Source organism: Theobroma umbraticum, unplaced genomic scaffold (genome assembly GCF_002168275.2).
Source record: "Theobroma umbraticum cultivar Fairchild unplaced genomic scaffold, ASM216827v3 scaffold_31.0, whole genome shotgun sequence".
Lineage (NCBI taxonomy): Eukaryota > Viridiplantae > Streptophyta > Magnoliopsida > Malvales > Malvaceae > Theobroma > Theobroma umbraticum.
The window spans coordinates 1251440-1264156 of record NW_018397283.1 but is presented as its reverse complement, the minus strand read 5'-3'; the positions used below and the strand labels follow the sequence as shown (position 1 = coordinate 1264156).

General features: G+C 38.0%; 2 protein-coding genes across 5 annotated transcripts; both read left to right on the top strand.

The window, feature by feature from the left end:
- The first annotated feature begins 193 nt into the window (after positions 1-193).
- On the top strand, positions 194-4585 carry LOC110428384 (Plasma-membrane choline transporter family protein). The gene is made up of 7 exons (XM_021444214.2): positions 194-616; positions 1081-1538; positions 2171-2354; positions 2478-2702; positions 2812-2928; positions 3526-3759; positions 4206-4585. The coding sequence occupies exons 1-7, from the start codon at positions 554-556 to the stop codon at positions 4419-4421; spliced, it is 1497 nt and encodes a 498-aa protein (XP_021299889.1). The 5' UTR covers positions 194-553; the 3' UTR covers positions 4422-4585.
- Positions 4586-7774: 3189 nt separating this feature from the next.
- On the top strand, positions 7775-12706 carry LOC110428251 (transcription factor TGA2.3). Of its 4 annotated transcripts, none has more exons than XM_021444028.2 (12): positions 7775-8009; positions 8236-8342; positions 8431-8504; positions 8618-8812; positions 9255-9332; positions 9418-9477; positions 10468-10530; positions 10731-10788; positions 11308-11579; positions 11685-11930; positions 12016-12140; positions 12255-12706. In XM_021444028.2, the coding sequence occupies exons 1-12, from the start codon at positions 7942-7944 to the stop codon at positions 12280-12282; spliced, it is 1374 nt and encodes a 457-aa protein (XP_021299703.1). In that variant the 5' UTR covers positions 7775-7941; the 3' UTR covers positions 12283-12706. The 4 variants fall into 4 exon arrangements, with proteins under 4 accessions (XP_021299703.1, XP_021299701.1, XP_021299705.1 ...); XM_021444026.2 differs by having other exon boundaries at positions 7778-8009; positions 10453-10530; positions 12255-12704; XM_021444030.2 differs by having other exon boundaries at positions 7778-8009; positions 10453-10530; positions 12214-12704.
- Positions 12707-12717: the final 11 nt, after the last annotated feature.

Genomic DNA, 12717 nt, shown 5'->3' with positions numbered 1-12717 from the left:
ATAATTACTTATTACGAGCTGAATGGTAGTTATAAAATACTTTAAAATTAACGAATATTTACTCATTATTTCTACGGAATAATCCATGAATCAAAGGAATTCAGCACTATAATTGACGTGAGATATGGTGTAAAGAAAGTCCAGAAGCGCGTGGCCCCACCGCCCCACGTCCCTTCTCCCCCGCCAATGAAAACAGCCCAAAGACAAAGAACAAACCCGCGAATCACCCACCAAAATTCCGTGCTTCTTCACTTTCTTAACCGTTCTCTTTGAGTTTCAGTTATGAGTAATTATTAATAAATCAATTAAAATTCATAAATCCTCCCAAAATTTCCCCCTTTCTTTCTACCGAATTTCTTCTTGGAAAGAGAAAATAAAATCCCTAATCCATCCCCGCCATTGACCTTTCCTCTTTTCCCTGTTCGTCTCAAGGCTTGTTCTCGTTGTTCAACTTTGAAAAATCTCAAGTTTTGATTTAGAATTTGACTGAAGAAAGGAAAATGAAAAGCAATGCTTTGATCCAATTGAGTGAAGTGCGTCTCCTCTCTCCGCCATGAGCGACTCCAACGTCTCTTCCTCTTCCTCTGATTCTGCTTCCACCGCCACCGTCGATCGGGTAAAATGCCAGCCAACTTCTTTACCGGTTCTTCTTCACTTCATTTCTAGTCAAATTACCATCTTTTACTCAAAACACTCTCTAACTCTTGGTCTTCCCCTCCTGAAGTTATATTTCTTGTTGACTTCAATTTAACTGATAATCCGAATTTCCCAGTTTTCTTTTTTCTGGGATAACATCATGATCTTCAGTTGTTCAATTACATTGTCGTCTACTTCTTCCTATGATTATCGTTTTTGTTTTGGTGTCGATTTTTAATTTATAATAATAACTAATGGTTTAAAGCTGCAACTTTTATCAATTAATTGCTTCCTTAACACTAGTTTTAACAGCCTAGTATTAGCATGAAATTGTCAATACATAGTTATTTTCCGTACACTTTGTTCTTTTGAAAGTGAAAGACTGAATCTCTCTCATGAATTCGGTTTTTTTTTTTTTGTAATAAATTTATTGTTTTATTTCAGAATGTAGGGAGGAGTCAGAGAATTATAGATGGTGGGCAAACGTTTTCTCCAGAGCTGCGTCATTGGCGTGATGTTTTCTGGCTAGCCATATTTATAATTCATTTGATTGGGTTAGGATTTGTGCTTGCGGTTCTTGGGCTCAATAGGTTTAAGAAATTAGATAGGCTAAACATTGATAGATACACTAACCGAGTTTGGGAGAATAATAATGGTTTGACGGAGAATTATTGGCCCAAGTATGCTGTTGCCGGTGGGGTTGGGACCGCTCTTGGATGGACTTGGTTGTTGTTGCTCGGTTCTCGTGCCAACCAAATGATGAAGGTTTCGGTTCACATTTTGACTACTTACCTCGCTGTGATTAGTGTCTTATGTTTTTGGTGCGAACAGTTTTTCTGGGGTGTGGCATTTGCAACGGGTGCCGCACTGCAGTTCTTGTATGTTATATCAGTTATAGACAGGTATGAACTTGGGCTAAACTTGGTTCCTTTTGCTGGTAAAGCGACAATAAGGCATGTCATTTAGTATGTATTCATCAATAGATGTTGTTAAGAGATTAAACAACAGGTTACTAACTGTTTAGTTGATCACAGAACCTCAACTTTGGATTACAACTTTTAATGAGCCTTTTTCTGTTAAATCACTGTTTGAAATTTCTTTTCTTGACTGAAAGATTACCTTGTTTAGTTATCGTAGGATTTATACTATTGTTATAGAATTGAATCAGCACATACTATATCAACTCAACGATGATCAGTTTACTATATAGAAATTGAAATTATGAGTCACATTGGCTCATGATTTGTTGAGTAGTCAATCCTTAGTAGGTGGATTTTTAATGTCTAGTCAACCAAGAGTTCTATATTAATTTTCTGTATGTGTTTATAAGATTGTTTTCTCAAGTTATCCATTCCATTCAACAACCTTGCTATGAAAACATTATCTTTTCTGGAGCCATGATACTGGAGAAATCATATGCATGCTTATATCATGCCAAGCCACATATATCTCTGTTTATTGCAATAAGGTTCTGGTTCGGAATAATCAGATCTCATGCAGTCCACCTTGACCAGATTTAGTTTTCTGTTGACAGACTTCCATTCACAATGCTGGTCTTGCAAAAAGCGGTAAAGATGGTATGGAGTCTTCCTGAAGTTATGAGAGTAGCATATGCATTTATGGTAGTCATGCTTTTGTGGATGGGTATATGGTCCTTCGGAGCAGCTGGTGTTGTGGCTTCAAGCAGGGGTGACCTTGGACGCTGGTGGCTTCTTGTGGTGAGCTGGCAAGTTTTGCCCTTAATTCCATCTGTTGTTACTGCAATGAGAATTGCAGGAGATTGCTATAAGAAAAATGGTCAATTAAGTTAACACTAGTAATGATGCCATTTCCACTGGCAGGTTCTCTCTGTGAGCTTATTTTGGACGGGTGCTGTTCTCTGCAATACTGTACATGTTATAGTGTCTGGTTTGGTGTTTCTCATTCTTATTCATGGTGGCCGAAATGCTTCATCAATGCCTTCCAACTCATTGATGAAATCTCTACGATATGCTGTGACAACATCGTTCGGAAGCATTTGCTATGGGTCACTTTTCACAGCTGCTATCCGGACTCTACGGTGGGAGGTAAGCACATCAGCATTTGCTTTTCCATAACTGGTTCAATAATTTTGTTTTTAAGATTCAAATAAATGCTTTCTGTTTTCAGTATTTAACCTTTCAAAATGCATTTCAGATCAGGGGATTCCGGTCAAAGATAGGCAACAACGAGTGTTTGCTGTGCTGTGTTGATTTTTTGTTTCAACTTGTGGAGACCCTTGTTCGATTTTTCAACAAGTATGCCTATGTCCAGGTAGTATGCATTTCTATTGGTAATCCCTCTAATGTACTATTATTGAAGAACTTCTTCTTCAAAGCACATGAATCAATATTACATCAATGATGATCCTGAAAAGCACAATAACTGGGGAGAGAAATCCTTAAGTATGTTAGATTTTTCATATTAGCATCTCCAGTGGCTGGTCTTTATCAGTCACTAATGTTTTACATTTGAAGCAACCCTTTTTTGCTTATCATTGCATTGCCTGTCATTAATATATAGGGACCTCTGTTAAGTGTATGCGTTCTGCCCAAGTATGGGGTCGCATTCATTTTACAGATCTCAGGAAATATTTAACATCTTGTACATATTTTATTTTCTGCTACATGCTTTGCTCTATATTTCCTCACAAGAACTTGTTTGCAAATGGACGCTGATGAAGAAAAGTCATAATTGCACATTTATAGACACAAAAGGATGACATGCTTAGCCACGAAGAAGAGTTCTTTTTTAAACTTGAATAGTTGATGTCTTGTATTTTCTCAAAGCAATCTATAAGGCTCCTTCTGCTATAAACTCCTATAATATTACATAACTATAGTATGGTTTTGCGTGCTTTGTTCCTGCCAGATAGCTATTCATGGTAAAGGTTTTAACCGATCAGCGAGGGATGCCTGGGAGTTATTCCAATCAACTGGAGTTGAAGCCCTAGTTGCCTATGATTGTTCTGGTGCTGTTCTGCTGATGGGTACTGTTTTGGGTGGGCTCATCACTGGAACTTGTGCTGGTGTCTGGACATGGATTAATTGGAGGGACAGGGTGATCATGGTGGGGTCGACTGCAATGTTGATGGGAATGGTCTTGGTTAGTGTATTTTCTATCCTTCAACCATGTTTATCTCCATTGCTAATCAATTTGGAAATCCTTGTTTCCCAATTTGCTTTAGGGTTCATGTGCAGTAATGTTTTGTTGAGTTTTCCTTGTTTTGCAGTGCTGAATCTATTGACCCGTTAGTTTTCCCTCAATCTTCTTCTAAAATAGACTCTTGGGTTTTCTAAACTCAATCTTTTGGCAGTTCGTCTGTAATCTTATGAGATAGCAGATCTCTCTTTTGATTATCCTGCCATGTTTTTCTTGTTCTTGTAGTAGCAAGTACCAATAGACTTATGTGAGCAGAGCACAGTTACAAACTGGTTTCACAGACTCGGCAGAAACCCATATTACTGCTCAGAGTCGATTTTTGTGATCAGGCTTATTGCCACACTTCTTTTCTTACTTGAACATTAAAATATGGAAAATGCTTGCTGCAGGTGGGTCTTGCAATGGTCGTTGTGGAAAGCGCCGTGACATCTATATACGTCTGCTATGCAGAAGACCCTTCCTTGATCCAAAGATGGGATCCTCAGTTCTTTAACCAAATGTCGGAGACACTGCACCACCGTCTTCAACATAGGAGTGCACGAGCCAGGGAAGTATTGTCTCACAGCCAGCTCGATGGCCACATGCAAGATACATACCCTCTTTAAATTATTCTTCCAGGTTCCAAATATGTTTTCTCTTTTGTCTTTGTTACAAGTTACAACAGGTAATTTTGGTTTTGTAGAGGGACACTTGTATTGTTTGGAAATGGATTGTAACATTCACATGCCTAATAAAAATGCAAAGAAGTTTTTTCTTGTTCAAAGATTTATTTCACGTCTAGACCTGTTTTGTTAATTATTTTCTTGATAGTGACCAGTCAGAATGTCATGGCTCCTCGTGGGCCAAAAGGGGAGGCAGGAGCCAGCTAGGAATTAGATTGGAAGAACTGAACCCCTGGATGTGCAGATTGGGCTTGAAACAGAGCTTACCATTCGTAACTAGAAAATGAATTGTATGATGGTCCATGACTTAAAAAAGTTGACTCCAACATTACACCATGTGGTGCCAACATGAATGATGGTTGCAGGTGAGTTATGAGAAAAGGATTCAAGTTTCAATAATCATTCAGACAAGAGAAGAAACCAACCGAGTAGGAGATATCTGCTTCTGCTCAAGCAACTAATGCATGTTCCATTCCTTTGCTTTTACGTGTATTTTTCTTTGTATGTATGATAATTATTGCTCGACTGTGCTTGCTTCCTATCTCAGCCTAACCTTTTGCAGTCACACTATGATTGGTTTTTTTTGCCAATTGTGGTGCAAAGTGGATAGAATATTGAACTAGAATTAGCAAACTTCTGAACCTGCAGAAGAAAAGGGTGACTTTATATTCGCAAACAGCAAGAGAAAGAAGGATTGGCAATGAAGATACTGCGGGCAAAGGCCACAGAGAAAAAGGAAACAAAAAGCAAACACCATTTTCTCTCTCACCCTGCCTTTCCTTTCCCTTCCCTTCCCTTCCCTTCCAGTCCAAGTCTTACACATATTTTGCATAACCCCATAAACAAACACCCAAAAGAAAACATAGCCAGAGAAACCCTGGCACGGCATTAACTGTACGATTGCCGTATGGGATGCGTCATAATCTTTTTTCCTCATCGATGTCTGTCAGAGATCTCCATTAATCAAACCCCATTATTTTTATTTTTTACTACATTTATTGTTACTTTAGCACAACGTAGTAAATGCTTTACCATACTATTTTAAACCTGTAAGAAAACAGAGTATAATTAATAGAAACAATTAATAAAAGGCCTGCTCTTCCTCTGCCTTCTTCTGCTGCTGCTAGAACACTCTCCCCTTGGCAGTTGGCTCCTTCCATACCCTAGCGGTTGCTTTCAAGCAAAGCTTTTATTTTAAATGACGTGAAATGCATCATGAATGGGATTCTCATTAAAGTTCATGGTGGTCTTTTTTTCTTACATGGAAGTACTGTTTTGGGATTAAATTATGGATGACATCTCATCACCATCACATCATCAAGCTGCGCAGACACTCTTCCCCAGGGCTATATTTAAGAATCTACGTGCAACAGTACACCAAAGTTTTAGAGAGGGGGAGAGAGAGAGTGATGGCCAGAAACAAGAAAAAAGAGGTAAAAAATATAAAAAAGGAATCAAAAGATAGAAGCAGCTCTTTTCTGAGGCTACTACCAAAAACAGCCAGTAGCAGTGTCCTGTTCTAAAACTCTAGAGAGAAGAAGGGAATCATCCCATCTTCCATATCATCATCTCTCTCATCTCTGGCTGTGAACTCTGTGAGAGGGAGAGAGAGAGACATAGCTAACACAGAGGATCAATTGAAGTGAGAGAGAGAGATAGAGGAGAAGACAAGGGTTGAAGGTTTCTTGTCTTGGGGAGTGGGCTCTTTGCTACTCACTCGCCTCCACAGAGCGTGCAAGTGAAAAATCGCCCACATGAGCAAATTCCATATTACTCTTGTTCCCTACGCATGCATGCATGTATATTCACAAGGAGATTAAGCTTAGCTCTGACAAAAAATAAAAAAATGGATAGTTAATTTCGAACATAAAGGGAGAAATATTAGCTTTTCTTTTACCTATTGCCCAGCATTTGCTTTTACAATAATAAGTTGAGTAATTTATAGTTTAAAGTCACCATAATTGAGAATCAAGGTTTTGTTCCGGTGCCTCATATCCTTTCCAAAGGGACTAAGCTTGCAGCTTTAGGAATCCAGTTGAATGGCTTTGAACCATGTTCCTGATCGACATTGCCAGGGGTCACTCTTGTTAATCTATAAGTGATTGTCAAACTTGCTACTATTCACAGTACCAAACCATTTTTACAAAGCAAATCTCTTATCTTTCTCACCCTAAGTGTGATAATTAATCCGATTTGGGCAACCTTTTCCACTGTGACCCAGCAACCCATGCTGGTACTATAACTTTACTGCACATTCATATTTGACGTTGACATGAAATTCATCGATCATTAGCATCTTTTGGAGTTTGAAACCTTTTTTCCAACACAAGCTGAATTAATTACTTTATTCCCGACAAGCATGAATTCCTAATGATGCCCATATGATCTGATTCTTAAATTAAGACATGCATTTACACCAAAAGCTTGGAAGTTGAAATTCGGAAACTCTCTCTTCCATCATCAGCCACTTATATATATATATATTTATTATGCATGTTCATGAAGTTCCAAACCTCCCTTAGCATTTCACTCTTCAGAGTATGTTATTGTTGGGGTTTTATGAACTCAACTCAAAAATTAACATGAAAGGTGAAAGAGTATTGTATTCTTTAAGAAATTTGTCAAAAATTTGTTAATAAAGATATATCTATTTATAAGTAAATTCTTTTAACAGAATTAATGTTGTAAAATAAAATAATTTTTTAATGTTTATTTTGATCATATCAATATGTTTCATATTAATACATGTGATTGTCTAAAATTATGATCATGTCGACAAAAGTTATAGTAATTTTTATTCATTGTAAACAATCTAAATGAATAGAATTTGAGATTTCAATTTAAGAATTTTGAATTAAATCTTAAAAAAAGAAAATCATGCCGTGAACTTTTACATGAATTCAACAATTAAAGTCCTCTCTTTTGTCTCAGGGCCGTACAGGCAATGTACAAGTTACAAGCTTTATGAATGGACGATGAAAAAGAAACTTTTTTGCCTTCGAGTTTCTGGCTTGTCTAGTAACTAAGCAGAGCAAAAATGAACTGAATTTGAGATATAGGTGTTGCTGCTACAATCTTCTAGCATGCAAGACTAGTATTTTGGCAGAGAAGAAGCAAATTCAATAGAGAAAGTTGACAGTAAAGAAGGGGGAGAGTGACCCAAACGCACAGCGAAGGGAGAATGAGGGAAGTGATATGCAGGAAAACAGTGGGGTTTCATTGGGAAACTAAAATCCCAAGTCTGAACGCAATAATAAAAAAGCCTGGTGTGTTTTTTAAAGCTCATGTAAACAAAAAAGGACCCTTATTGATACGCTATCCTTCCTCCATTAAAGATCCTTCCCCAGGGATTTTTCTCACACTTCTGTCTCTGTCTCTCAACCTTCCCTTTTCTTCCCTTCCTTTCTCTCTTAGGAACGCAACGGACTCTCACTTTATAGGAAAAAGAGGAAAAAGGAGAAAAATGCAGAGCTTCAAAGCTGCAGCTCCTACTAACCCAGACATGTTTTGCCACTCTTCTTTTTTCCTCAGGTACATTTACTTACTTTGTCATTAAGCTATCATTTTCGTTTTTGTTTTGTTGAAAGTGCATGCCTTTGATTACAAGGCAATAGTTGTACTTTTATATATATGTGTATATGTGAAGGAAAAGAAAAAAAGAAAGAAAGTTGGCTGTTGTTTCTGTTGTAGTACAACGAAAGAAACATGCTTTGTTCTGATCCTTTTGGTATCTCTGTTTCGTTTGAGTTGAAAACAGAGGAGAGGATTGTAATAGCCGTCACCAGACGCGTTTTTCGGATCTTGGAGAGCTTGATCATCCAGCTCCTGCTTTTCAGCACGATGATGCTGTTGATTTAAGCCCAAGTATTCTCTATTTCTTTTCTTTTCTTAACTGCTCTCTGGAAATTTCAGTTTCTCTAACTACTTTCTCTGTTTATAAAATTCCTTGTAGGCTCCATTTTTAGTTTAAAATCCAGCAATGTTGGCGTTGTTGCCAATAGCTTAAACTATGGCTCCTTGAACACGGTACTCAACCCCCCAGCAACCTCTTTGTACATAAGAGACATAAGCTTGTTTTTTTATACATATATTTTGGATTGTTTTGATGCTCTATGCAAATGGTTTCTGTTGTGGTGTAGAGCATTGGGGCAACAGAGATAGTTTCAAGTGGAACGGGGTGTTTGGACACAGGGCAGTTCATGTACCAGAAAGGGACAACGTTTGGTGCCTCGTTGGGAAATGGCCATATTGAAAACTGGGCTGACTCTGGCCTTGCAGATAATAGCCAACAGACTGACACTTCTACTGATGTCGACACTGATGATAAAAACCAGGTTTGGTCCCTGTTTCTTTTATGTCCGTACTCTTTTTATGCTGTTTCTTTCTTTCATGTGTTGTTCCAGCGGGAACACCATTAGGCTAGAAATTTTACTTCACAGTAGAATCATGTTTTGTTCTAAAATCCTGCTAGTTGTAGTAGAACATTCTGTTCCTTTTTGGGTGATTGTGATGGTGACTTTTTCATTAATAGGACTGCCTAGTTTGCCAAAGCTCATCTTTTAAATTGATTTTGAAAATTTGCTGGCTGACAGTTAATTGTTGTTAACTGACCAAAGAAGTTTGATAAACGAATTGTTGCAGATCATAAAAACTTTTAACAATTAGTTTGTTAGTGAATCGTTGTTTAAATCTGAGTGCCGTTAAAGTGTTACTTAAAATTATTTGGCTTGGTTGGGTTTTATTAACTTATGATAGTGGTTCTTGATTGTGTTGTAGCTTAATGGTGTTCAACGTGGAGCTATTATAACTGTGGATTCTGTGGATCAGTCCAAGCCAAAAACTGGTGACCAAAAGGTTGTTAACATTATTGGAAAGCCCTGCGGAATCAGTTTTAATATATGAAAGCTAACTATGTGGCGTCTTGCTTTCTATTCTTCAGACACTGCGTAGGCTGGCACAGAATCGAGAAGCTGCGAGGAAGAGTAGATTGAGGAAAAAGGTAATATGTATATCGCTTGTTAATTATGTTTTTCTTGTTCTGTGGTGGAGAAATAGGATTCCTGGGCTCTGTCTGGCATTTTTTTTTTGTTTTTCTCCACTTGAAAGTAGATTCAAATGATCTGATAGGCCTTGAATTGTTATTTATGGATTTTATTTTTGGAGTTTCGAAACAGCATGGTCATTTGATAGTGATTAGCCTTCTGCAAGTTTAGGATTTGTTGTTATGGTCAGTTTTAGCGAGTTGAGAAATTGATGCCTGGTTCATGTATGGGAAAAGGTAGCGGTACGAGGCACTGCAATGGGTTTTAGTGCTATATTTGCATTAGGTCTGAAAGCGAGGACAATTCTGTAGTGCACTGCTACTCAAGTGTGATTGATATCGATCTTTGGGGACAGATATCTGCTATGCCTTTATGGAATGTTGCTGATAATAGTTGTGTAAGGTATTTGAAGCAAAAGCTCAGGGACTTTTTAAGTGACAGTATTGATTAAACTTTTGCTGGAAATGTTTAATCTCACATTAGAAATATTTATGGAAGTGGTAGGTTGACAGAGATGGTTGAGTATGCCCCCCAGTGGCTTAAGCCCTTGGGTCAATATTCTCTGAATTGAAGTTATAGATGCATTTTTTCCTCTATAGGACAGTCCTCTACTTGTCCTGCAAGGTCCTTCTTCTTCTGTACAAATATATGAGGGTTCTCTTTGTTATGCTAGTTGTTGTATGTCTTGGTTAGAATGTGGCAAAAGAAAGGAAGAAGTGTGTTGGTTTCTTAAATCTCTTATCAATGCTTTTACTAATGCATGGCTTAGTGATGTGCATGAAAAAGTACTAGTTTTATTTCCCGTGGTTATTTATTTATTTATGCCTTCTGGTATACATATAAATTGGTTTTGTCATCTGCCTTCTAATTGTTAGTATAAGTTAATCAATGAAGCATGCTTCGATCAGTTATAGGTTTTGGTTTTTACATAGGCATATGTCCAGCAGCTTGAGAATAGTCGACTTAGGCTTACACAACTAGAGCAGGAGCTTCAAAGAGCACGACAGCAGGTATGAGAATTAGTTCTGTTTATTGTAGGGTGGGGCTTAAGGGAGGGGATTTACTATCTCTAGTTCTGAATGCACTTTCTTTTGCTTTATTCTTTAGTTCTTATTGATTTAATGCCATAAATTGAAAGGCTATCATATTCATTATTGGTGTATTAACCAAAGTTATTTTTGTCCCTCATTAGCTTGATGTTTTAATGCAGGGAATTTTTATCTCATCTGGACTTTCTGGGGACCATGGCCATTCAGTTGCTGGAAATGGTGAGCAAATTTTAAATGCTGATTTGGGTGGCAGTTCAATGTTGTTTGATCATTCACAGTGGCATCGTGATGGGACTGAGATATTGGCCGTATAACAAACCCAAAGTCATTCACAGTGGCATTATGAGTTGGCTAAAGATATAACAAACCTGAAGTCATTCACTTGCATCGTGATGGGGCAGAGATATTATAGTAAATAAAGAAAATAGTGGATAAAATATATTGTAGTACTTGATAATTATGAACAATATATCTGGCAAGCCCAGTTTTCATCTTGTATAAAGAGGCTCATATACCTCTACTATTGTACAGGTGCCTGGAATTAGTGGCTTGCTTCTATATGCTAAGGGTCAAACCTTTTCTATATCTTAGGTGGTGGTGTTGTTTATAGTTTGGGTAGGAGATCTACTGATTGCTGAAAGCTATTGTATTGGATCACTATAGATAGAACTCATTCATTTTTATTATTTAAAAGATGATTTTTTTCCCAGATGGTTTATTTGTTTCTTATGCTTCCAGGGGCCTTGGCCTTTGACATGGACTATGCTCACTGGCTTGAAGATCATCAGCGGCTGATAAATGACCTAAGATCTGCTGTAAATTCTCACATGGGAGATAATGAATTGCGCATTCTTGTGGAGGGTGTCATGGCACATTATGATGAGGTTTTTAGGCTAAAAAGCATTGGTGCTAAGGCTGATGTATTTCACATGCTTTCTGGTATGTGGAAGACACCTGCAGAGAGGTGTTTCATGTGGTTGGGGGGCTTTCGTTCATCTGAACTTCTCAAGGTGCTTTACTGTTTGATGTTTTAATTCTATTATCTAAATCTGATTTCTTTTGAATTACTTGAAATATCTGTTTTGGTTGACAAATCCTTGATCTTGGAATTTTAGATCCTTGGAAACCACCTTGAGCCTTTGACAGACCAACAATTAATGGGCATATGTAATCTGCAGCAGTCCTCCCAACAGGCTGAAGATGCCTTATCACAAGGAATGGAAGCGCTGCAACAATCTTTAGTAGACACCCTTTCATCTGCATGTTTGGGTCCTACTGGTTCTGGAAATGTTGCAGACTATATGGGACAGATGGCAATTGCCATGGGCAAGCTAGCCACATTGGAGAACTTCCTTCACCAGGTAAATAACTTTTACCTCACCCATCTCAAGTACTATGGACTGAACAGCTTGTTGTCGTTTTAATGAGTGCCACTTCAATTTCCAGGCTGATCTCTTGAGACAACAAACCCTGCAACAAATGCAACGAATTTTGACTACTCGCCAAGCAGCCCGTGCCCTGCTAGTTATTAGTGATTACACTTCTCGGCTCCGGGCACTTAGCTCTTTATGGTTAGCCCGCCCTAGAAATTGATATTCTTTCATTCCGTGAAGCTCTTCTTGATTTCATTAATGCTTTGCACAGAATAGTTCAGCTATTTCACCTTCTTTTGGAACCCATTGAAGGTGCTTGGAAGGGGATGGTGAACCATGATGTCATATGTCCCAAAGATAACTGTTGGTTGCAGTGGTTGTAATTTGGTCAGCAATCCAAGGAAAAAAAAATTTCGCCTATTCGCCTACAGAAATGGCAGTATTGAGAAGAGCGCTGTATATTAAATTGGATCTGAAAATGTATTGTGATTGTCGGTAGTAATCTCACATGTGAGGCATATCATCCAAGGCATTGATGGTGGTAGTAATCGCCTTGGTGCATTGCTAACTTTGTTCAATGCTCCAAAGCATGTAACGGTATATAGATTATAGTAACATGTCAGTTGTTCCATGTACTGGCTGTGTATCCCAAATTATGGTTATGTTTCAAATCGGAGTGGACCAGTGCTTTTAGCAATTTACTGGTTGATTCTTGTTATCATAATATTCTGGTGTAGTAAAAGCCCCTATTACATGTTCTAATGTAATCAATGAT